The sequence below is a fragment of the Emys orbicularis genome, chromosome 2 (assembly GCF_028017835.1).
Source record: "Emys orbicularis isolate rEmyOrb1 chromosome 2, rEmyOrb1.hap1, whole genome shotgun sequence".
Classification (NCBI taxonomy): domain Eukaryota; kingdom Metazoa; phylum Chordata; order Testudines; family Emydidae; genus Emys; species Emys orbicularis.
The window spans coordinates 130,389,863-130,415,440 of record NC_088684.1 but is presented as its reverse complement, the minus strand read 5'-3'; the positions used below and the strand labels follow the sequence as shown (position 1 = coordinate 130,415,440).

The 25,578-nt window shown below is 45.2% G+C and overlaps 1 protein-coding gene across 1 annotated transcript; it reads left to right on the top strand.

Annotated features, from left to right (window-relative positions):
• The first annotated feature begins 1,579 nt into the window (after positions 1-1,579).
• On the top strand, positions 1,580-21,706 carry LOC135875067 (indoleamine 2,3-dioxygenase 2-like). The gene is made up of 10 exons (XM_065400046.1): positions 1,580-1,681; positions 5,935-6,030; positions 7,290-7,409; positions 7,972-8,090; positions 8,590-8,604; positions 9,356-9,455; positions 10,356-10,473; positions 13,852-13,903; positions 18,973-19,121; positions 21,336-21,706. Exons 1-10 carry the CDS (start codon positions 1,580-1,582, stop codon positions 21,704-21,706), a joined length of 1,242 nt encoding a protein of 413 aa, XP_065256118.1.
• Positions 21,707-25,578: the final 3,872 nt, after the last annotated feature.

The window sequence follows — 25,578 nt, the reverse complement described above, 5'->3', positions numbered from 1 at the left end:
TGGCTGAAGTTAGTTCAGCCACCTATTGCACTCCTTTCCAAGGCAGTTCCTTGGGAACACACACACATACACACACACACACACACTCACTCCGCAGCTGCTGCGCATCCCAGACCTGCATGACAGCCGTTCAAAGGAGGGGAGAGGACTCTTGTATCCAAGGCTGGAACGCAGGGGCATGGCTAGGGAGGAGGCAGAACATAGTTACCTACAGGGAACTTGTGGTTTGCTTTGGGAACATGCCTCGGGATCTTACATCAGAGCATGAAGGGGTGGACCCTCAGCTGAGGTGACTAAGGGGGCAGGCAGAGCTGCCTCAGAGCAGGGAAGTGCCTGCCTATTTCTTATTTTTCTTAAATGGAGATATCCTATCTCCTAGAACTGGAAGGGACCCTGAAAGGTCATCAAGTCCAGCCCCCTGCCTTCACTAGCAGGACCAATATACCAATATTTGATCACCAATATTTCCAAAGGAAGTCCAGGGTCCCGCAGGATGTCTCCCCTGCAACCACTGACCCAGCCTGACCTGCTTATCTTGCCAGCCCTGTGCAGATCACAATGCAGCGTGGTCTCCCTGCACCACCATTCAGAGGTTCAAGCCAAGGATTTGATCCTTTTTATTGAAGGCCAGATCCTTAAACTGCTTTCTGACGGCCTAGGATGCAGTAAGCAAAGGCCCTGCTTAAAACCATCTAGCGAGTCAAACTTTACCCATTCCAGGTCTTCCTCTCTCCTGGCTTCACACCAGCTACCCGTATCACAGTGCTAATGCTCGGCCAGCAGAGATCGTCCCCATGCATTCTTGACACACGCTCCTACTGTTCTACTAGTCCACACAGCCTGTATACATCCTCCCTGTACTGACATTGCTAGGATGGCAACATACATATAAGGTGCACCTTTTTATCTACTGGAAACTGCAGTGTCTGGAGACCGCATTGGCTCCAGGTCAGAGGAGGTGACTTGCGAGTCATTGCCAGCATCCACTACAGGCCATCTTTTGCTACAGCACAGGAAATGACAAGCACCTTAGTGCAACGGAGACATGCGCCTTCTCTGATGGGCTTATTTTTGGTTACAAATGGACATAGGATTTTTCCATAATGTCTATTGGAATTAAACCAATAGGGCTTGGTAGATATTCCCCTGCCCCGTTAAATTCTGTGGGCTTTTAGAGTGATATTTTTAATAAGGTTCCCAAGTCAGTCTTTAGCTCTTTATCAAATTCCACAGGAGTATCCAGAAAACACACACATCTTAACAGAGAATGAGAATCTTTCTACAGGACTTTTCCATAAGGGGATGTTGCTTAGATTAGAGTTTGCTCCACACTCGGCCTTATCAGCAACCTTTAATCATGTTTACTCAGACCCACTGGCCACTGGACAGTGAGGAATCAAGGCCCAGGACAAAGGTTCAGTACCTCTGGATTCCAGGGAAAATGCTTCACTTACTCAGCACATTATCAGTGTGCTTATTTGATGCTTCCTATGGCAGGGCCAGCACCCAGATAGAGTCTGAACCTTCTCTTATGCAGTAGGTTTTACTCTCCCAGACTGAGGCCGAGTTCATATGTCTAATGATGGAGAATAATAACGAAAACGAGGAGAAACCACTGCTTTTTACTTTAAGAAGATTTCATCTCTCTGAAGATTATGGCTTCCTTCTTCCAAATCCTCTGGTAGGGACTCTCTCTCTCTATACGAGACATTCATGTCAAGGGAAATGCAGCACTTTCAAACAGAAGGGTTGGTGGGCAGTTTTCTTATTCTATAGCAATAGCTTATAATTGAATCATTTACTAACATTTATACACAAATACAATTTGTTTTTTGCTTAAATATTTTAACAAAATTAAATAGAGGACAAGATTCTAATTCTTAAAAAGCAATAAAAGTGCCAAGAGCAAGCTGCGAGGAGAGGGGAAATGAAACCTTCACTTGACACCAAAGAATTGATCTTGTATTTACAGATTTTTAGTCAGTCTGAGTACAGGGGAGAGAGTGAGCTTTAGAATACAGACTTTCAGCTTTAATCCTTTTTAAAAAGTGACAGCAAATTATAAATGGTACTCCTTGAGCAGAAGCTTGCAGGGATGCCGAGAAATCAATTCAAGATTATGCAAGTAAAATGTTGAGAAACATGATACAGACAGGGAAGTTAAACAAGTGTGGTTTAATATCCAATAGCTTGTGTTTAAATCACAGTGCCAGCACTTAAAAGGCCCAATACTACAAAAGTCTAATACTAATTGTTGACAACCCCACTGGCTTCACCTGCTCAGAACCTGGCAGGATCGGGCCCTTAAAGTTATTGTATTTACAGTCACTAGGATGGTAACTGACATTCCAGTTCCTTCGCTGGAAAAAGACCATGTTCTGCAGATAGTGAAATGCCAGAACAGCAGGATTGATTGCCTTCTGCACACACTGAGACAGCACATTAGGAAAGACATGGACAAATTGGAGAGAAAAGCAACAGAAATGATAAAAGGTTTAGAAAACCTGACTTACGAGGAAAGATTTAAAAAACAAAAACAAACAAACAAAAACCATACACCCTGGCCATATTTGCTTTTGAGAAAAGAAGGCTGAGGGGAGACAACAGTCTTCACATATTTGAAGGGCTGTCATAAAGGGGATGGGGATCATCTGTTCTCCATGTCCACCAAAGAAAGGTGGAGAACTAATGGGCTCAAACTGCAGCAAGGGAGATGTAGTTAGAAGGTTATTCCGAATATCTAACCTACAAGGATACTTAAGCTCCAACGATGGGGATTGTACAACCTCCCTATTCTAGAGCTTTTTAAGAACAGGTTGGACAAATGCCTGTCAGAGATGGTCTAGCTTTACTTGGTCCTGCCTCAGCGCAGGGGGCTGGACTTTAGGACTTAGAGGTCCCTTCCAACCCTATGTTTCTATGAACACCCACTCCCCTTTGGAGTCTCTCAGATGAGCCGAGTACTGGAACCAAAGAGTCCTGGGTAGTCACAGTGGTGCTATTTAAGGCGATTACCAGACTGTGAAATGGTTATAAATGTTGGTGCATAGTTGTATCCAACTTGTGATAAAAATCACGATTCTCACACTATTCAGGGTTATTAAAGTCCCAGTGGTGCGATTACATGGTTAGCTACACCTCTCCCTGGTTCCTGGTCTCTGACTGCACCCCCTCAGATATCAGCCTCAGGCCTCTCTCTCTCTCTCTCTCTCTCTCCTGGGACGGAGTTCCATAATTCTCCCCCTTTTAGACCAGGCCCTGAGCGATATACCCTGCATATCAACCATGCCTAGCCTGCAGGTCTGACACATACAGTTCTTCCCTTTGGGAGTCTGAGCCTCGTGGGGATTACAGGGACCAGACAATACTGTTCAGAAGGCTGTCTGTCTATTTTGCAACCAGAACAAAGCGTTTAGAGAAAAAGGGATTTTAAAGAGAGTCTCTACCTGTCTCTCTTACCGAAAGGCTTACTATCCCCGAAGCAGACCTCATTTCTTCAGGCACATCAATGGGTCCTATGTATCAGTCTGGTTCCACCCAGACAAACAAACAACCACTCCTCCTCTCAGACTCCCTTTTTAAACTGCCATGGCCCTTTTGATTTCCAGGCTTTGGCCCTGCTCATCAAAACCCGTTTTGTAAGATGCCTGGAGCCAGGATGTACAGTCTTCAAAAGTTAATAGTTCAACCATCATCTCTCAAGAACCCTCAAGTGTTTACCAAAGGGTGGATTATCTTGAGCCATTCAGTTTCCTTACAGTCCTCCTCATTAATCTAAGCCGACGTAGTCATCAGTAATATCCCAGTAACTAGGTCAATATACATGGTTCACCAATTATTACAGAGCGGCTCCATTTCCCTCACATGCTGCTCTCAGAGACGTGTTACTACACAAGAATCTGTCATTAAACAACAGCAACAAAAGCTTTGCAGAGTAAGTCTGAACAAGTGACCCCTATAAAAGCTAAAAAAATCAGAAGCCAAATAAAAACCATGAGATTTCTTAAAATATTGGATTCTTTGTAAGTCACCTGGGGCCTGACTCAGCTTTTGAATGCTTGGGGTTTGTCAATACTGTGTTAGCGGAGGTGTTGAACGTGTCACAGCCAAGCAGCTCCCAATGCAGGGATTGCTGCCTGCTTGGGTCTGTTCTTTGTCTGCATCTCAGAGGATGACTGGTCTAGAGCCAAGCTACAATATGCTGCTATGGTAAGGGAATCATCATAATTATGTACATAGTCACTAAAAGTGGCACCCTTGGTGTGTGCATCTCTGCTGGGGAAGGAGTTCTATTCTCCCTGCAGGGACTGTGCTTGTGTCTGTTTGGAAAGTGCTCAGCAATACCAGAAAATAAACAATTCAATTCAAGCCAGATCCCCTGCCCCATCTGCTCGTTGCAGGCCCAGAAACATCACAAAAGTACTTTCAGCAGCAGCTCATTTTCTTCCCCTTTTGGCACATAAGAAATAATGTAAAAGTTCCACACCCATCCCCAGAGATAAGACATCCTGAAAGTCTTGTGCACCATAATGGCTGGGCAGACACACCAGAGGGGTTGGATTTTTCAGGGAGCTCAGCTGAGCTGAGTGGTAGTTTCAGACGCTGGCTAACCTGAGCTTGGTAGTGCAGCCAAATTGCTACTCAGTTTTTCATCAATTCTCTTTGCTATTCCCGAATAAAGCCTCACTCCCAGGAGAGGAGTGAGAAACCTAAGAAAATGACTCCATTTGTGCTTAACAAAAAAGTCTCAATTCTAATTTAATGGAGATGGAAGGGACTGACATTGGGGGAATCCTAAAATAGCCCTATACTCCCCCACTGGCACCATGGGGAACACCCCTCCCTGCATGATGGGCACCTCCACAATACACTCCCTACTTTGCATCTGTGTTTTAAATACCATCAACCGTCCTTGAATGAAGGGGGAAAAGAAGCTCATTTAAACGGATTGCAAGTCAGCTAGTACTAGGGTGACCAGACAGCAAATGTGAAAAATTGGGACGGGGGTGGGGGTAAATAGGTGCCTATATAAGAAAAAGACCCCAAAATCGGGACTGTCCCTATAAAATCGGGACATCTGGTCACCCTAGCTAGTACCGTGCTGCCTGGGTCCTCGCTGCAAGGAAGACGGAAATGCCTTAGAATCTGGGGAAGGCAGAAGTAACGGGAGCGACATTGGGCAGTGTCAGGAAACGAGCCTGTCCTCTCCTTTAACTTGCCTGCGATCACTGGGATCGCCGGAGGCAAACAGGTGAGAGAACAAGCGATTTGTTTCACATCAGTTATCACTGGGTCATTACAGTGGCGTTTTTAAAAGCAGAAAAAACTCCATTAAACCTTCGTCCTGCTCAGATCCCACACAAGGAAACAGCCACTTAGTTTACATTGATCCCAGATAAAATATAAAAGCCACGTGGCCCCGAAGGGAATTATTCTTCATGAAAATCAGTGGATACAAAATACAGTGAAAGGAGCAGGATTTTCCAGTTGAAGAAAGGCGGCTTTATTGTTTCCCCCCAGAAATAGGAAACACACCCACCCACCCACCCCCCACTGCTCTTTTTAAGCACCACAGCATTTAACAAGAAGAAAGAGGACGCAGGCTAATAATTAGCCAGATATTGCCTGGTGATACACTGTGCAAGTGTCCAGACACACCTCAATTCCCCGTTACTCCAGTCTTGGATTCCCTGAACATGCAGCTCTACCAGTCATGCCCATCAATCCCACCCCGCAGTCCTGCCTGCTACGTCAGTCACACCACCCTGAACTCTGCGGATGCCCCTTGTTCCTGCCCCATAGCATCCATCACTACCCCAATCATGAACTTGCTCATCAAATTAGGGGTCAGTGGGGAGATACAGCCAATGACTTTTTATTGCACCAGTTCCTAACAGAATTGTTTGATGATTTAAGGCCTTTTGTCTGTTCTAGAGCGAACTCCCTGCTCCCTATGGGCCTTGGATGGAGATTGCCAACAACCTGCCTCACCTGATCCAGAGCCATCAGCTCCGTTCACAAGTGTACAAGGTGCCTATTTAATCCTCTGCTTGAATTCAAGATTCTTGGGGATTAACCTCAAGTTAATGTTGGTGCCAGTCACCTCCGCACCTGCAGAACTGGAGCCTCACCTTCAAACAAAGCTAAAAAACAAACATTTAAGAAAACATAGATCCCGATGTATGTATCAGGATTAAAAAACCAAAAGAGAAGAAAAGTTAAAAAAAAAAAAAAAAAAAAAAAAAAAAACCCCACAGCTTCTCCCATACAGTGAGTAATACGGAGAGAATTCCTTCAGGTGTCACTAGAGGTAAAGCACAAAGATGGGCCAGGACTCATCATTTCAGCTAGAAAGCAAATAGGTTTTGGAGTTAATCATAACATGGAACTATTCCAGATTCCTGCATCTAGAGCTTTGCTACAGCACCTTTAATCTCAAATTAGCTCTCTGATTTTTTATTTTTTTATTTTTTATTCTTTTAAGACCAGATCTGAGAGGGAAGAACACCTTTCTTCAAAGCTGCTCTAAAACTGTGGTTCTCAACCAGGGGTACTCAGAGGTCTTCCAGGGGGTACATCAATTTACCTAGATATTTGCCTAGTTTAACAACAGGGCTACATAAAAAGCACTGGTGAAGTCAGTACAAATTAAAAATTTCAGACAATGACTTGTTTATACTGCTCTATATTATACACTGAAATGTAAGTACAATATTTATATTCCAGTTGGTTTATTTTGTAACTATATGGTAAAAAATGAGAAAATAAGCAATTTCAGTAATAGGGCACTGTGACATTTTTGTATTTTTAGGTCTGATTTTGTAAGCAAGTAGTTTTTAAGTGAGGTGAAACTGGGGGTACGCAAGAGAGACTCCTCAAAAGGGGTACAGTAGTCTGGAAAGGATGAGAGCCATTGCTCTAAAAAGACCAGGGGCTTACCATATAGTAGTGCTACAACTGAGAAGTTCCATCAGTGTAATAAGCCGTATTATAAGGCAGAAAGAAGAGAAGGCTGAGCAGAGCAGAGAAACCGTTTGTGTTGAAGATGGCAAGGATATTTCACAGATGTGACAGCACAGGGATGGGCATCAGGATGCCTGGGTCCTGTTCTGAGCTCAGACTTTGACTTGTTTTGTGATGCAGGGCAAATTACTTTGCTTTGGGGCCTCAGTTTATGGGAGGAGAAGATCTCCCCAGGGCACTGGGAGTTGGCCGAGTGCATTGAGATCTTTGGTGGTGTTAATTTTTACCACTCTAAAATGCCTTATTCACATGTTTCTCGTTGGCAGATGCCCCAGCTGAGCAGTCAGCATCTCAAAGGGCACCGAGAGCTACACTTGGCCCACCTTGCACTCAGCTTCATCACGATGGGGTTCGTCTGGCAAGAAGGAGAGGAGGAGACCATCAAGGTAAAAGCAGCACCAAACGGGTTATTTGCTCTTTGAAGCCAAGAAGATTTTGCTCTTTTCAGATTAATGCCACCAGAATAGGCAACAGAATGGCCCCCTTCAGGTAAAATGTTTGTACCTGCAGAGAGCTGGAGAGTCCATGCCGAGCTGGGAACTGCTTGTGCTATTGCCAGCTACAAAGCTCTGAACTTACCTGACATCAGTCAGCATCTATAGCAAATTGCAGCTTGAGGGTTTGTCTTCTACACTGCAGAAAAAGGAACCGTCTTACTTTGGGTTAAAATGGCAGCAAAGACATGGGAACTCAGCTTTTCACTCAGGTTAGCAGCTTGAGTTCAAACCCCAGCTTCCCTGTAGGCTTTAACTTTAACCCAGATTGCTGGGTCTTCCTTGCTACTTCAACCCGAGTTAAGAACACTCCTTTTCTTGCAGCGTAGATGTACTCTTGGTGTCTGAGACCAGGGTGACCCGGCGCCCTGCAGACGAGGAGCCTGCTACATTTAACATTCCAACTGGATCATTTTCAGGAGAAAATGAATAAGCACAAGTTTGTGTCTTCCAGCTTCTGCCACGAAACCTTGCTGTTCCCTACTGGGAGATCTCTCAGATGCTGGGACTGCCTCCTATCCTGGTTCATGCAGATTTTGTGCTAGCGAACTGGAAGAAAAAGAATCTTAATGGGTAAATGCAAGAACAATGAAATCTACATCTGGACAGAGTGAAATCAAGTTGTTAAAGTGGTTCTGTTAGGTATCAAATCAGCACAAATGCAACCATTGGTCAATCTAGCAGGAAGGTTTAAGACCATTTTTGTCCATTCAGATTTAGATTTTAGCTCTGACATTTTGAGAATCCTTTAAAATATTCCCTGTCCTACTCCGTTCTGAGCCTGGCTGGCATAAAGGATAAATATTCCATACAAAGATCTTTTCAGGTTTGGTGGGAAAGTTCAGCTCTTTGTCAATTGAGGGGGGTTGTGGTGTGCGCACACAGGAAAACAGGAGCCAACGCCACATTACTGTTAACATCAGTGTTAGGACAAAATCTCATTCTGAAACACACACACACACACACACACACGTACGTCGTCTTTGGTAATAGATTCCATTTCTATATAGTGATTTGTTATTCCTGTTTCCTTTTCTTGCACATTTGCTGTCAACACCCGAAACTCCTGTAGGCCTTTGGAAATTGAGTAAGTATCTAATATGCTTATTTATTTAACTGTATTAGCTTTGTTTCAATTCAATTATTTGCTCCATCACCTCAGGGCTCTTTTTAGTTTACATCTGTCTCCTGCTACATGAGCACAACATAACAGCTCACTCTTGGGCAGAGGAATTCCAGTGTTACAAAGCAGTAGCTGGGTGGCCTCTATGTGACCCCCAGACTTCTGTAAACCAGACTACAGCTGTGATCTTTCACACATAGGTATGGATGGTGGAGTCGATCGACTCGGCACATTGGATGCATGTGGGGTGCTGAGCTCCTTTGAAAAAAATCAAACCCTACATGCCCCAGCATGCATTGCCCCACTTTGATCTGAGAGGCTGGCAGTGGGACGTACGAGCCACTTGCAATTTGCACAGGAGGCAGGTGCTGCCATCTGCAATGCAGACGTCTTCCACTCTGAATACCCAAAGACTTGGGCATGTTAGGTGGGTTCTCAGTGTGTGGCATCCTCTCCCAAATCCGGATGTGGCGGCTGGGGTAGGGGATAAAGAGGAGGAAGGTATTTTATATCCCCATACTGCTACCTAACCAGCAGCAATATTTGTAGCGTACTCGAGCCTGCCCAAAGCTAGGGCAAACAACACTTGTGTTGCAGGGTCTGGCTAGAACCTGGCTGCACTTCAGAGCAATGAAGGGCCAGTTAGTCTCATTCCTAGAATGTGTGTGTTTCAATCTCCACATGTTATGTGATTTCAAAATTATCCTCCTTAAAGGAATCTGGACACCATCTTTTCACTGCCTGGCGGAGAGAGTTTGAGAGGATTCATTCTAGTTACTCTCCTTGTTGAGAAGGCAGCAGCGCCTGGGGTTAAGGTACAGTACAACTCGTACAGTGCCCTCCTGGGCGGACAAACATTTCTCTCTTAATGCTTTACGACTCCGGATGCAATTCACTCAGATCTGCAGACATAGGCAAAGCGGACAGGAGGTCACAGGTATCAGCGGGATGGCCTGTTGTCAAAAGAGTCTGTTGGGGGGGGGGGGGGAAGGTGGTCTGCCCTGCAGTCAACACAATCCAATCGGAGTCAGATTTATTAGGAATTAAACAGAAGATAAAGATGAAGGGTCACGTGTTCCAGCCTGGCCCAGATCTGTAGTACCCCAGCCTGACAAATGGCCGCTCCCCTGGAAGAGGAGGGGCGGCTGTTCTCAGAAGACACAGGCTGCTTTGTTAGCAGTCTTGGCAGAGAACTACATGGGATATGTAGAGTGAAGCTGCCTAGCAGGTGTTCCCCAGGGGGGAAGGTTCTCTCTGTGTTTGTGTAGAACGTACATATACGGATGCTTGCACTGCTACTGCCCATTCTCCCCCTGTGCTGTCGATTAACAGAGACGGTCACAAACACGGCCATGGAGACCAGTGTCTGCCACTACTCAGGAAGTCACTTGTGCAATCCAGTATTGGGGGCACTGATGGGCACACAACCCCCATGTCTCCTGTGCTTTGGTTTGGGAGATCCCGTCCCAGCATCTGCAGAGTTTCAGGGGTTGGAATTCAGAACCATCTGCACCCTACAGCACGATGGCAGTTTGCTTAGGTTTCTCTTACCATGGCAAGGTGAAAAAGCCCTGCCAGGTGAACTCAGAATGAGCCAATAAGATAAGGAGAGCCGGTCCCAATGGAAGAGGGGGCAGTGTGCCCAGAGGCACACCGAGGGCACATAAACCCACGTTTCTCCAGTACATCACAGCTCTTCCACTGTTCTCTTACAGGCCGTTGTTCAGGCAGGTAATGCCATCCTGCAGCCTGACAAAGAGGCCCTGCATAAGGCCCTGCAAGAGATGGCAAAGGCCATTAAAGAGATGACTGATGCTTTGAAACGGATGCACGGTAATAATACTTCTTCACACTTAAATGTCTTTAGAACACTGCACAAACATTAATTCATTGGGATACAGGAGCAGAAATACATTTGCACTCAGAGTATAGTATCAGGGGGTAGCCGTGTTAGTCTGTATCCACAAACACAACAAGGAGTCCTCCGGTGGCACCTTAAAGACTAAGGGATTTATTTGGGCATAAGCTTTTGTGGGTTAAAAACCCACTTCTTCAGATGCATGGAGTGAAAATTACAGATGCAGGCATTGTTATACTGACACATGAAGAGAAGGGAGTTACCACACATGTGGAGAACCAATGTTGACAGGGCCAATACGGTCAGGGTCGATGTAGTCCACTCCCAATAATTGAGGTGGTGGTGGTGTCAATTCCAGGAGAGGAAAAGTTGCTTCTGTAATGAGCCAGCCACTCCCAGTCCCTCTTCAAGCCCAAATTAATGGTGTTAAATTTGTTACTCACCAGCAACTACACACCACTCCACAGAAACACTAACCCAGGAACCAAACCCTGTAACAAGCCTCGTTGCCTACTCTGTCCCCATGTCTACTCTAGCGACACCATCAGAGGACCCAACCACATCAGCCACACCATCAAGGGCTCATTCACCTGCACATCTACCAATGCGATATATGGCATCATGTGCCAGCAATGCCCCTCTGCCATGTACATTGGCCAAACCGGACAGTCTCTACGCACAAGGATAAATGGACACAAATCAGATATCAGGACTAGTAACATACAAAAGCCAGTAGAACACTACTTCAATCTCCCTGGACATTCTAACCGATTTACAAGTAGCCATACTTGAACAAAAAACAAAAAACACACTTCAAAAACAGACTTCAAAGAGAAACTGCAGAACTAAAATTCATTTGCAAATTTAACACCATTAATTTGGGCTTGAATAGGGACTGGCTGGCTCATTACAGAAGCAACTTTCCCTCTCTTGGTATTGACACCTCCTCATCAATTATTGGGAGTGGACTATTGTATTGGCCCGGTCAACACTGGTTCTCCACTTATGAGGTAACCCCCTTCTCTCCATGTGTCAGTAGAACAGTGCCTGCATCTGTAATCTTCACTCCATGCATCTGAAGAAGTGGGTTTTTAACCCACGAGAATTTATGCCCAAATAAATCTGTTAGTCTTTAAGGTGCCACCGGACTCAGAGGATAAAGACTCTAGGCAGGGACAGGGCTGCAGGTGTCATGGCTTGGAGAAAATCAAATACAAGACAGATATTCCCAGGACACTGCAGGGATGTGTGTGCATGTATGGCTCAGCAAGAGTCCTGCATAAAATCAAGTGAGTTTTGTGAGACAGAGCAGCAACACTGAAAAGCCTCTCACTGCTCTTCAACTCCCCTCTGATTCCAGAGCAGCTCGGACCAGCCTTGCTTAGCTGGAGCGAAGGGCTAGGCTGGTGTCTGTCCCCTGGCATGGAAATAGGGAATTCCAGAGGAGTGAATGCTTAATGCTAACATGGCACTGTCTACCCAGGGACCTCAAATCACTTCCCTACACAGGTTTTACTAAGCTCTGTGAAGCAGACGACTATTTTACAGAAAGGGGCTCCATGGAACACACACAGCTACAGTTAATTGTCTGAGATACAGCAGCCAGGTAGGGCCGAAACCAGGATTGTCCCTACGGTGGACAACGTGGCCCTCTTTATGAGAGTCCCCCTGGTCTAAGTGTGAGAGGAGTTTGGGCTGCACCTCTGTTATTACACATCCTTATAAATGACCAGTTCTTTTTATACAACAGCTCCTGGCTTTACCAGATGTTCATGCCCCTGCCTCTCCACTACGGAGATTCAAGTACAGCGGGGGGTAATGTCAGCCACACTGACCTTTGAACCCTCTGTGATTCTCCGCTGTCACCGGCGGGCTGCAAATCAGACTTTACCAGCAGCAGCATGATCCTGCACCGACAAGAAACACAGACAGGCATAGACACTGTGATGCATTGGTTTCAAGTGAAGTTACCTTGACGTGCTTAGGTGGGGAGAGCACGTTTGCTGCACGGAACACATTTGAAATGTGATCAGACACCCACGGTGACAGACAGAACTAAATGGGTCCCACAGTATTCTTGCCAGCAAGTTAAAGAAGTATGGGCTGGATGAATGGACTATAAGGTGGATAGAAAGCTGGCTAGATCGTCGCGCTCAACGGGTAGTGATCAACGGCTCCATGTCTAGTTGGCAGCCGGTATCAAGCGGAGTGCCTCAAGGGTCGGTCCTGGGGCCGGTTTTGTTCAATATCTTCATTAATGATCTGGAGGATGGCATGGATTGCCCCTCAGCAAGTTTGCAGAGGACACTAAACTGGGAGGAGTGGTAGATACGCTAGAGGGTAGGGATAGGATACAGAGGGACCTAGACAAATTAGAGGATTGGGCCAAAAGAAATCTGATGAGGTTCAACAAGGACAAGTGCAGAGTCCTGCACTTAGGACGGAAGAATCCCATGCACTGCTACAGACTAGGGACCGAGTGGCTGGCAGCAGTTCTGCAGAAAAGGACCTAGGGATTACAGTGGACGAGAAGCTGGATATGAGTCAACAGCGTGCCCTTGTTGCCAAGAAGGCTAACAACATTTTGGGCTGTATAAATAGGGGCATTGCCAGCAGATGGAGGGACGTGATCATTCCCCTCTATTCGACATTGGTGAGGCCTCATCTGGAGTACCGTGTCCAGGTTTGGGCCCCATACTAGAAGGAGGATGTGGAAAAATTGGAAAGAGTCCAGCGGAGGGCAACAAAAATGATTAGGGGGCTGGAGCACATGACTTATGAGGAGAGGCTGAGGGAACTGCAGAAGAGAAGAATGAGGGGGGATTTTATAGCTGCTGTCAAATTACCTTCCAATCCTGATATTCTAGGATATGGGGGAAACGTGCTCTTGAGAGCATTTACAGCTCTCAGCCAGCAGGGGCCAAGGCAGAGGGATGGTACTGAAGTCTCAGGAGTACGGCAGAGCCAGCATCACAGCATCAAGGAAGAATCCATACAGCAATATGCGCAACAGCCCAAGCTACTGAGCTCTTGGCCAGAGACAGCTTAATTCTGCTTCATCAGCCAATCACGTGGTGCAACAGCTCGCAGTACCTGGAGTTCCATTATTTCAAGTGAACGTTCAGTGCCATGAATGAAGCTTACGGGAGCATTAAAGGGGCCAGGTCACATTTTGGAGGGTGACGGTGGCAGCACACAGCATTCCAGCCTCCTCCGCAAGTTGTTTTTCTAAAGATTCAGGACATTTCTCACTCAGACTGAGAAGGAAGTGATGGGAGATGGGGGAAGGCTGATGCAGATGTAACTAACTGCCATTGGCTTGGAGTAACATCACAATTTGATTTCTTTCCTAGACTATGTGGATCCAGCAATATTTTATGCCGTGATCCGGATCTTTCTGTCTGGGTAAGTACGAGGTGCGCATTTCCCTCTGGAATGATCATGTCAGCAATTCCCAAGGGTAGAGAAGAGGCTGTTGGAGGAAGGCAGCCCTAATGTAAGTACATCGGGTGCCACAGTCTCTCTCGTGTGGCAGAGATAACTCGGGTTATAGTGAGTGATGCTCTTGTGCCTAGGCATGAGGAGAAGAGCCCTCTCTTTTGGAAAGGGAATGTTTGGTTTGCTTTATCCACGTTGGGCCAGCCCAACGCATGGGACGAAGATGTCACAGGGACTCAGGTGTGTTCCACTGTGCCCCAATCCCAAACTTCTCATATATGGAGACAGTGGTCACAGGAACCTGGATCAGCAAGAGAGCAGAGCACAAAGGCTGGTCAGAATTCCTCTTCTGCCTTTCCCCATGATCTGTCCCTGCCTTTCAAAAGACCAACTCTCCCCCCGACCCCTGGTGTTCTCTGCACCATGAACATTGTTAGTATCAATCATACGGAAACGGATCATGAAAAGTTCTTGACCCATCTAGCAACCCTGGGAGATGGGTGGTTTTTTGTTGGACACATTGTTAATTATTTGTACTGCCTCAGAGCCCTAGTCACGGAACAGGACCCCATTGTCCCACTGAACAAAACAACAGTCCCTGCCCCAAAGAGATTACAGTCTAAGTACTTTCAGCTCTCTCTTCCTGACCTTGTGCTATATAGTCTCTATAGACATTGCTGGAAGGTCAGTAGGTCTCTTCTGCTAAATGCGGTTCTCCATGGAATCACATTAACAAATTACCTTGCCACTGTTTTAATAGGATGCTGCTCATTAACAGAAAGAAAAAAAAACCAAACCAAAAAACCCCCACCGCCACTCGTGTGTATAAAGCAAAAAGATAGATCTCAGGAATAATTGAAGTCTTGTTCAAAACGCCTGTGTCATGCCAGATCCTCACTTGGAGAGCTCAGAACCCCCAAAGTTACTCTAATACCAGTGTTATTTTTGGGTTGCTAATTTTCATTTTGTAACAGGTTTCAGTGTTCCTGCATGTCAAGGCCTGCTGCATCTTAAATTTTCTTCAGTTTTCCATCTAAACTGACCTTGTCTTGAAGGTTGGCAGCCTGAAAATACAGGCCTTTTAAACTCTGTTCTGTTATAAACTGCACAGGACTGGAGGTTACTATAAATGTATTTCTGGGAGAGCTAAAAATAACTGAAAGTTTGATGATAAAACTATTTTCCCTCTTAGATTTGTAGAGCAGCTGTTCCTGGAAGTTAAAGTAAGGGGGAGGGTCAGCCCCAGACACCTAACTGAAACCTCCAAAATTGCAACCTTTCAGTAGCATAAACAGCTAAATACATACATTCTTCAGAAGCCAGGAGATATTTTCACGGCACGGCAGAGTTATTTCCAGAATCCTGCTTCCTGCCCCCGCCCCTTTCCATTCAGAGCTTTTAGCCATTTGTAAACATGGATGCATAAAAGCAAACCTTGCAGGGTTTGAATCAGTGGTGGAAAAAGCACATCAGGTCAAGAAAAACCATGACTAGCCAGTTTATTGGTTTGCTCAAGACTAATGTTTGTGAGGGGAATTACATCACATAAAGGTAAAACCCTGCACTCCATTACAGGAAATGGAAGTTGTCCCTACTCTGTATCCAGAGGAATCATTATGCTAAGGAAAGGTGACAAGGAAAAAAACCCCAAACAAAAACAAACAAAAACTTTTAGGACTTAGTAATATCTGCCTCAAATGCTCTCCTAACCCAGAAGATCTGAGATTAATACAGCAATGTTATTTTGCTATTTTCCTTTTAGCAAAACCCAAACCACCAAACACAAGTGTCCCAGCAACAGTGATGGGGTTTGGGGTGATACCACTGCAATTGGTCCTGCTTTGAGCAGGGGGTTGGACTAGATGACCTCCTGAGGTCCCTCCAACCCTGATATTCTATGAAATTTGTTTTCAGGTGACAGAGCATGTATGCTTTCCACTACCATGGTTCACACTATCGCATAGTCAAGCCTGGTGCTTTATAGGAAAACAAGACAGGTCCCTGGTGCAATGTAGGAGGAGATTCCAAAGACACAAAGTGCAGCTAGGTTTCCAGCTCCCCATTGAAAGTCAGGGACAGGGGGGTTAGATAGGAGCCTAACTACCCTTTGGATCTTTTAATAATCCCCCCTTGCCGTCTAGTCTAACAGGCATGACATTTCAATATTCAATGCTGAGGAAGAGTTGTTTAGAAAATTTTAGCTCATAGCAAACCTGTAAGCTCTGCACTATAAATTAAAAGGAGAAATTGAGAGAGATTACCAGGGAGAGGGGTTGGTTTCAAAACCATGGAATGGATCGATCACTATTATGCAGCAGTCCAGGGGCTACTACAATGAGCCAGCATGCTCTTGGTGTCTGGAGACAATTAAGGTTACATTTTAAGACCACTACACAGTCATTTCAGAGTAACCGCCCTGGAGGTTAATGAGAATTGAGTGCCCAATCCCTGCATATTACCTTGAGAGCTTGCTCCTTGCAATTATATGTTCTGTTGCTAAGGAACACACACACACACACACTTACTTTAAAAAGCCATACCCCTTTTAATTCCTAAAGAACTATACAGAATGGAATTAAAATCCCAGGAGCCAAGAGTTTATCTTGATAAAATGCTTTACCACCATACTGGTCACTGCCAAAATATCATTTTATGTAAATCCTGTTTCAATAGAGACCCTTCCCCCCACTACACTGTGGCCCTGCGCAAGTGTTATGCTTCTCCTGAGTATTCCAGGCAGCCGAGAAAATCCGAGCTGTCGTCATTCTGCTTTATGTGATTGTTAACAAAGGGCTTAAAATAGGCATTGTTGATCTCATGAGCATCTTCAACATCTGGCTACAGAAGGTTCTGAATGATAGTTTACAAACAAGCGCACAGCATGAGCGTCATTAGATACACACACAGCGCTCGTCTACCCAGAGCACATTTTCTGCAGCACTTATAGATTCATAGATTCTAGGACTGGAAGGGACCTCGAGAGGTCATCGAGTCCAGTCCCCTGCCTGCATGGCAGGACCAAATACTGTCTAGACCATCCCTGATAGACATTTATCTAACCTACTCTTAAATATCTCCAGAGATGGAGATTCCACAACCTCCCTAGGCAATTTATTCCAGTGTGTAACCATGACAGTTAGGAACGTTTTCCTAATGTCCAACCTAGACCTCCCTTGCTGCAGTTTAAGACCATTGCTTCTTGTTCTATCCTTAGAGGCTAAGGTGAACAAGTTTTCTCCCTCCTCCTTATGACACCCTTTTAGATACCTGAAAACTGCTATCATGTCCCCTCTCCGTCTTCTCTTTTCCAAACTAAACAAACCCAATTCTTTCAGCCTTCCTTCATAGGTCATGTTCTCAAGACCTTTAATCATTCTTGTTGCTCTTCTCTGGACCCTTTCCAATTTCTCCACATCTTTCTTGAAATGCGGTGCCCAGAACTGGACACAATACTCCAGCTGAGGCCTAACCAGAGCAGAGTAGAGCGGAAGAATGACTTCTCGTGTCTTGCTCACAACACACCTGTTAATGCATCCCAGAATCATGTTTGCTTTTTTTGCAACAGCATCACACTGTTGACTCATATTTAGCTTGTGGTCCACTATAACCCCTAGATCCCTTTCTGCCGTACTCCTTCCTAGACAGTCTCTTCCCATTCTGTATGTGTGAAACTGATTTTTTCTTCCGAAGTGGAGCACTTTGCATTTGTCTTTGTTAAACTTCATCCTGTTTAACTCAGACCAATTCTCCAATTTGTCCAGATCATTTTGAATTATGACCCTGTCCTCCAAAGCAGTTGCAATCCCTCCCAGTTTGGTATCATCCGCAAACTTAATAAGCGTACTTTCTATGCCAATATCTAAGTCGTTAATGAAGATATTGAACAGAGCCGGTCCCAAAACAGACCCCTGCGGAACCCCACTCGTTATGCCTTTCCAGCAGGATTGGGAACCATTAATAACAACTCTCTGAGTACGGTTATCCAGCCAGTTATGCACCCACCTTATAGTAGCCCCATCTAAATTGTATTTGCCTAGTTTATCGATAAGAATATCATGCGAGACCGTATCAAATGCCTTACTAAAGTCTAGGTATACCACATTCACAGCTTCTCCCTTATCCACAAGACTCGTTATCCTATCAAAGAAAGCTATCAGATTGGTTTGACACGATTTGTTCTTTACAAATCCATGCTGGCTGTTCCCTATCACCTTACCACCTTCCAAGTGTTTGCAGATGATTTCCTTAATTACTTGCTCCATTATCTTTCCTGGCACAGAAGTTAAACTAACTGGTCTGTAGTTTCCTGGGTTGTTTTTATTTCCCTTTTTATAGATGGGCACTATATTTGCCCTTTTCCAGTCTTCTGGAATCTCTCCCGTCTCCCATGATTTTCTAAAGATAATAGCTAGAGGCTCAGATACCTCCTCTATTAGCTCCTGAGTATTCTAGGATGCATTTCATCAGGCCCTGGTGACTTGCAGGCATCTAACTTTTCTAAGCAGAGCAGCAGATGACAACACAGGTCTGGGTGGAGTACAAGGATTATTGCAGCGGTCTTTGATGGCTCATCCCCAGTACCATCACCTATTTCTCCTGGTGAATTTTCTTGAGATGGGATGGATGGGTTATATTTTTAAATACAAGAAAAAAAAAATCAGTATTGGTGCTGTTGGTTTGTTGTATTCATTATTCATACAGCACAACAGTCAAGCGTATCACTTTACAGAAAAATGGCAGGTCCCTAATCTGATTCGCTGCAGTCTGTATTACACGGCCATGGCATGGGATGACAAAGACAGGACGGGGAAGGGAAGTATCGGAGGACGAGGCATGAAAGGAGCTTGTTGTTACATATGCATCTTATGTTCAGTTTCTTCCAGTGTAATATATTAACATTTGAGGACTTGACTTAAAATGAGGGTTAGCCCCGAGATGATGTATGAGCCCTACCTAGGAGACTTACTCCATCTAGCCTGTGTAGGGTTCTTAGCTCACTGAAGCACCATTTCTTACTGCCTTGCATTCTCGTTAAGGTGGAAAGATAACCCAGCAATGCCAGGAGGGCTGATATACGAAGGAGTTTCTGATGAGCCTATGTCATATTCTGGAGGGAGCGCAGCACAGAGCACAGTACTTCATGCCTTTGATGAGTTATTAACAATTCGTCATAGCAAGGAAAGCAGTAAGTCAAACAACACTTTGCTTATTTGTTTAAATGAATGACTGTGGCTCTGTATCAGGTATATTTACGAACGGATAAAGCTTTGTGTAAATCAGACTGTCTCAAAATCCACCTGCTTCTGTGTCAGCTGCGAAGAAGTTCCCTTCAATACATTGTGGAAGGATGTCTATTAAACCCAGGTTCTGGCAGCCCCATTACCAAATCCCAAAGGCATGCCCTAATTAATAGAATAATTCAAACCAAACAGGTCTGTCTAGGTTATATATGGACACTGCACTGGCAGGAAGTGCAAGACTTCAGAGGCTGCCAGTAACATCAACTTACCCCCATGTACACACTTTATAGGGCCGACGAGGGGGGGGGGAAGCCAGTACAAATTACTGGGGCCCGGCGGTCCGTAAGGGGGCCTGGCTCCCCCCCCCCCCCCCGTTGGCCCTGTTTAGCTGGTCTGCCCTTGCTGGGGGGCCCGAAATTTTTTTTTTCCACCGGGGCCTGAACCCGCTCTTGGCGGCCCTGTTTATAATTAGCCTAACTAGGAACTGAAACGAGGACATGTGGGCGAGGAGTGGCCATTGGCTTTGGGGTTAAATATGTAACCTTAGTGGTGCGCTGCAGTGGGGAGGGGGGAACGGGGGGGGAAAAAGGGTTCTTTTCACATTCCATTTAGTCCTATTCTATTGAAAGGAGATAAAGGGGGAGGGGAAGCAAAGCTGCCTGTACATGTTGTTAATAAAGGGCTTGATGCATGACTTCATATCCCTGCCTCATGGAGATAAACAGGACACATGAGGAATGAGCAGCAGCAAAGATGGAAAAGTAATTTACATGTGCTGGAGGTTTCTGCTGCACCCGTTTCAGTGAGACACGAACACCGTCCCAGCAGTAGCTCCTCAACCTCTGAAGGCAGGCTAGGAAATGCACCTTAGGTATAAGCCACCCCTTGCAGAGTGCCACCACAAGTCCAATGCCCCACTTAAGTTGGGTTTAAGCCCTCCTTTGAGGAGAGCAGTGGCGCATCAGCCTCGGGCTGAATTTCACCCACAGGACCTGAAACTCTTGGATTCGTTTTCTAGCTGTGTTACCAAATCACAGTGTGCCCCTGGCCTCAGTTTCCCCACGTGTAGAATGGAGATGCTGAGGCTTTCCAACCTTGCAAAGCACTATGAAGCCTGCTACCAGAGTGAAGCATTAATTATTAAAGAGAGCAGAGTTTTACTAGAGACTTTTCTAAAATCTGTGCAGATTTGAGCTGAATATGCTCAAAGTGATTTTTCATTGGCTTATATCTGAACTATAAATAGGGCCTCTTACAAATAGGCTCATGCTGAAAACCGCAATTTATATTGATCAGGTTTTTTTTTTTTTAAAGGCACAAATATTTTTAATGCTCTTGATTATTTTTTCCCCCAGTTACACAGATATACCTTGAAAGAACATAAAGAATGGAAAGTGATAGTGTTTTAGTCTTAAGCAAGGCTAAATGAACTACAATCTCTCTCCAGATTTATTGCATGCACTTGGTTTATTAGGGATATTTTTCTTGGTATAAGAGCAAATATTACTCATTGGGGATATTTAGCCGCATGCATTTGTGAAGAGAGACCATATTACATTAAGTGTCTCTAGTGTACTCTGTAATTTGAGTAGAGTTGCAACAGGATCAATATGATAGATTCAGTAAGGTGCCACTGATTAATAGCCTCCAGGCCTGGAAAAGTGGTCTCCAATTGCCCTCTTAGGATATAGAGCAAGTCACCATCACTGCTACCATCAAGGGACAGACAGAGACTCAGGCACTACCTTCCCTACCAAGATCTGTGGCTACCAGGAAGCAATGGATGGGAGTTCTGGGTGCAGTTGGGAATATGGGCTTGTTTTCTATGCTTGGGATCTGCAGGCAAATCTGACTTAGGTCACAAATGCAAAAGTGCTGGGTGGGTTTCAATCTAGTCCCTTACTGATCCATGTTCATTCTACACAGCTGGCATTCTGTGCTCTGACATGTCAGTGAGTGCTTGGCAGGGTATTTTGGGGAAAATCAGGAGAGCACCTGTCAGCAGCACTCTAGAACTAATCACAGTGGGCTAGAGGTTACGCAGGTTCCAATATTAAAGTATTCCCTGGGCATTGTCAAGTTTAGTTTTAACAATTAATAGCTCCCCCTTCCCATCTTTGGCTAAGTGATTCACCTCTTCCTTTGTTGGTCTTTTGCAGCTGCATTTCTACACCGGATGAGGGACTACATGCCACCCCACCACAGGGCCTTCATAGAAGAAATCCAGTCTGCCCCTTCACTGAAGCAACATATACTGTCCTCTGGAAATGAAAAGCTGCGCATAGCTTACAACCAGTGTGTGTCCATTCTGGCAGACTTGAGAACCTACCACATTGCTATTGTCACCAAGTTCATCATCACAGCAGCCGCTAATGCCAAAGCCAAGAAAGGAAAGCCAAGCCACTGGGTGGGCAACCTTCAGATTAACCCGCCTTCGTCGTTACAAGAGAGGGGCACCGGCGGCTCAGGCATCCTGAGCTTCTTGAAGAGTGTCAGGGACACGACGAGAGCAGGGATAATACAGGGTTAAACGCTGTCATGCCATATGCGTTTTACTAGGGATGAGAGGAGTGCGCAAGCTTAAGACCAAAAGAGCTTTTTGTTTAATATTTGCATTTGCGCCTGTGCCAGGATCTGGCTGGGATCACCCCAGTTGAAAGGTCCATCTTAAGTAGAGCATCCTATGCCCCATTTCTATGAACACAAAAGACATTCATTCAATGTTGGGAATAAGCGAACGCTGGGGTGATTCACTAGAAGAAAACCATTGCCCATCTGATACATGGGGTATGTCTACACAGGGATAAAAGACCTGTGGCGCGGCACGGCTGGCCCAGGTCAGCTGACTCACGCTTGTGGGGCTAAACATTGCTGTGTAGACGTTCAGCTTGGGACTGAGCCCGAATGTCTACACAGCAAATGTTTAGTCCCGCGAGCCTGAGTCAGCTGACCTGAGCCAGCCACAGGTTTTTTATCCCTGTGTGGACTTACCCTTTGCTTCACCTTCATTCAGACAGGAAGCTGCAGAACTTTCCTGCAGCTCAGCAGCCTGGCAGTTCCCAAGGCAAGAAGTCCCTCCCGTGATGAGCACATTGTGACACGAGTCACAGGTGGCCTGAGGTGGCTGCTGGTGGGGGCTAAGAGAGAGCGACTCAAAAATTCAGGCCAGTTATGTAGGAGCTTGAATACAGATTAAGGGGTCCAAGTATTAGGCCCCCAGTTCTGAGAAATGTGGTCACTATTCCAAACTAACATTCATCCTGAACGGTCTCTTAATACTAGCAAGTGCTTGAGCAGCAGGGCTGCCAGCAACATTCCTTTTCACCCCTTGGCTCAGCAGGAGCAGGAGCTTCAACAACACCAATTGTAATAATAATAAACACAGATCCATGGCCTCCTTTGCTGGGGGAAGCCAGTCCAGACTGCGAGGCTCAGAAGAATAAGGGGAGCATCTCGGACCTTAAACTATGAATCTCTAAGGATTTTTTTTTTTTGGTAGAATTGATAAATGTTACAAGACTGTCTGTGGGAACAGAGTATCCGGGTTTATAAGAAGCTTAAGATATGGAGCAAATGTGGCACCCATTAAAAGGCTCAGAAAGCAGCATTTCTTGGTAGTTCACTACTCTCTGGGTACGATCAGCCCATAGGAGCCTGTTCTGGCACAGTGGGGGTAAGCACACATCCTGCCAGTGCTTTAGGTGCAATCTCCGTGGAAGCAGATGGCACTGGCGTCCTGCCTCTTCCCTGCTCCCGCAGTTGTAGTTAAAGGTCAGTTGCATTAAATTGCTTAATAAAAATCAGGATTATTAAAAATATTTTTTCCTTCAGGCTCCTCATTTATTTACTGTTACTGCAAAGAAGGGTGTTACATATAAGGGAAGCAGTAAGTCCCTTCGCTTGTGAAGTCACTGAGAAACCCAAGTCTGCCACAAGAGCAGAGGGGATTCAGTTCTCCTTGATAAAGGAGCGTGGCAATTCTCCCTGGGGTTCCCAAAGGGGCCTTACGAAATCTGACTTTCAGTGGAAGTTGGACACAGGACTCGAAAGTTCTGACCTCCATGGACCTATAGTCTCATTTGCTAAATTTCAGCTCTGGTCCAGCAAATGGATTCTTGCATCCATGAAACAACCCACTGGCTTTGTTGGCCTCTCCACAGGACAACAGAGTCCACTCGCATGGGTCCATCTGCACTGTCTACTGCGCCAGGGATGTCATCATCTGTCACCCTCCATCATTCAGATAGAGTTTAGTGTTTAACATATCCCTTCTCTGCCCACCACGCCAGGCTCAGTCCCTTTGCTTTCCTCCTCCCGCTGCCACCACCTTTGTGCCATCTTCCACACACAGAGAAATCCCCCAATCGTCCTGGCTCCTCGTCCAAATCCCTCCTAAACACTCACTTCTTGCATCAGGTAGCAAGCACTAACCCATGTCAGTCGAACGCTGCCTTCTCCATCCAACAGAGCGCAGGTAAGGGGGGGGGGGGGGGAAGAGCAGAGAAATGTCAAATTCAGCCCATCCTCTTAGTCTCCCATGCATCTTATCTGTGTCTGAGCCATAAATCCTTGGGGTTAAGGCCCACAGTGCAGAGGCGGAGCAGATTGTCAGCACTTAAGTATCACTACCAATGTGTTCCTAAAGCTTCTGGATGCCAGGGTGAGGGGCACGTCCCAGTGAGGTCCCAGATCATGTTTAGAGCTCACGGGGTAGCAGGACTTGTCTGGAAACCAGCCAGGAAAAAACATTTTGTGGGACAGACAAATCAATAATCTGAACATGTGCAGTCCACAGCTTTGAAGTCTGCAAACCCAGGACCTGACCTGCCATAAACTCACATACAGTCCTCACAAAGGATTAAACAGCAGCCAAAGGGGTTCCCCTTGGGGCCTGGTTATTTTATCTTGCCAACGAGTGCGGTACACCCATCTTCATTTATTCCATTTGGAACCTAGAGACACAGTAACTCCCTTAGGACTTGATTCTCTGGTGCCTTGCCCCATGTGTGCACAGTCATTTCAGCCAGTGCAAGATGGGTGTTAAAATGCTGCCATTTCACAGTCACTTTGCACTAATGGAAATGATTGCACGAGAAACATGGCAGTGGAGACTCCAGCCCCTGATGCTGCCAGGAATGTTGGATCCACAGAATAGTTTTCAGATGTAAAATATAAATCAGAATACATTTGTGACAAGTCATTAAAAGGGGTGGGGAGGAAGCCACTGCAATTCTGACACATTTAGTAGATTTCAAAACAAGAGATAGCTACAATAATCTGCATTATAAACTGTACTGAGGCAGCAATGGCTGTTGAAAGGAGAGAAAGATCAGACCTTTCGGAAAGAGCTCTGAATAACCCTCTTGTTGTCAGGGAGATTTCTAGGAATTTAAAAATATATAAAAAAAAAACCCTAAAATTTTATTAAGTTCTATTTTTCCCTCATCCCCTTTTAAAGTGTTATGATCAGCTCCATGCCTTCACAAGGGAACTCTTTAAAGTATGCAGAGAATTTCCATTATAATTCAATGTTTCTTGCAGGTCTGGTCTCTGCTTCTCAGGAGTTGCTATAAATGCTGCTAAAAGGCTCCCATTGTAGATGGGACCTTTAAGGGGATGGAAATATTTTTTACTCCATGGATCAATATGCAGAGATGCCAGCTTTATCTTTTGTGGTGTTGTCTAGATTTGTGAGCATGCACGCAGGATTTAGGAGAAAGTGGCAAAAAGCAGGACAGTTCTCTGTGGGGGCCGTTTAATTTAGCTGATCTGCGGCTGTAATGAGGGAATTCCCCCTACCTCCCCGGTTAGGATACTTAGTTTCTCATTTTGTTTTTGAAACTCTTAGGACACAGGCTAGGAAGATATTTCTCTTGTGGGTATTCTGCACAGATGTGCTGTTCACATTACTTTCAGAAGATGGCTATTACAGCACTGCGGTGTTCATTGTACACTAATTACAACTAATAAGGAAATCCGGTGTAATTGCTAAAGTAATTTGTCTAGTTTAGCACCTGCTTTCAAGCAATATTAATAAAGCCTCATCAAGGACAACGGAGATGGAAGATGCCTATTAGATCACCCAGTCCCAGTGGAGGATAGCTCCCTACAGTACATAGCCTAGTGCTTTGTTCAGGCTGGATTAGCCTGGTCTGATGGAATGTATCAGTTCTGTTTCCTGGTAAAGCTGTAAATCAGGCAATCAGTTTTTCTAAGTAAATTACTCACAACTAGCTACTTAAAAGGTAAAAAGCAGATATCAAACTAATGTAAACCACTGTATTAGGGATTTTTAAAGAATAATCACCTTAATCTTAATTCAAGCATAAACAGTGGGTAATTCAGTCAGTCTTGCATAAGGCCGCTTCAGAACAGCATTTACCATTCCATTAAAAAAAAAAA

Excerpts from the sequence above, each read along its gene's own strand:
- LOC135875067 (XM_065400046.1), top strand. The coding sequence starts at position 1,580 with ATGATGGAGAATAATAACGAAAACGAGGAGAAACCACTGCTTTTTACT. Across the intron at positions 7,410-7,971 it reads GAGAGGAGGAGACCATCAAG|CTTCTGCCACGAAACCTTGC; the intron begins GTAAAAGCAGCA and ends TGTGTCTTCCAG. Across the intron at positions 9,456-10,355 it reads CAGCAGCGCCTGGGGTTAAG|GCCGTTGTTCAGGCAGGTAA; the intron begins GTACAGTACAAC and ends GTTCTCTTACAG.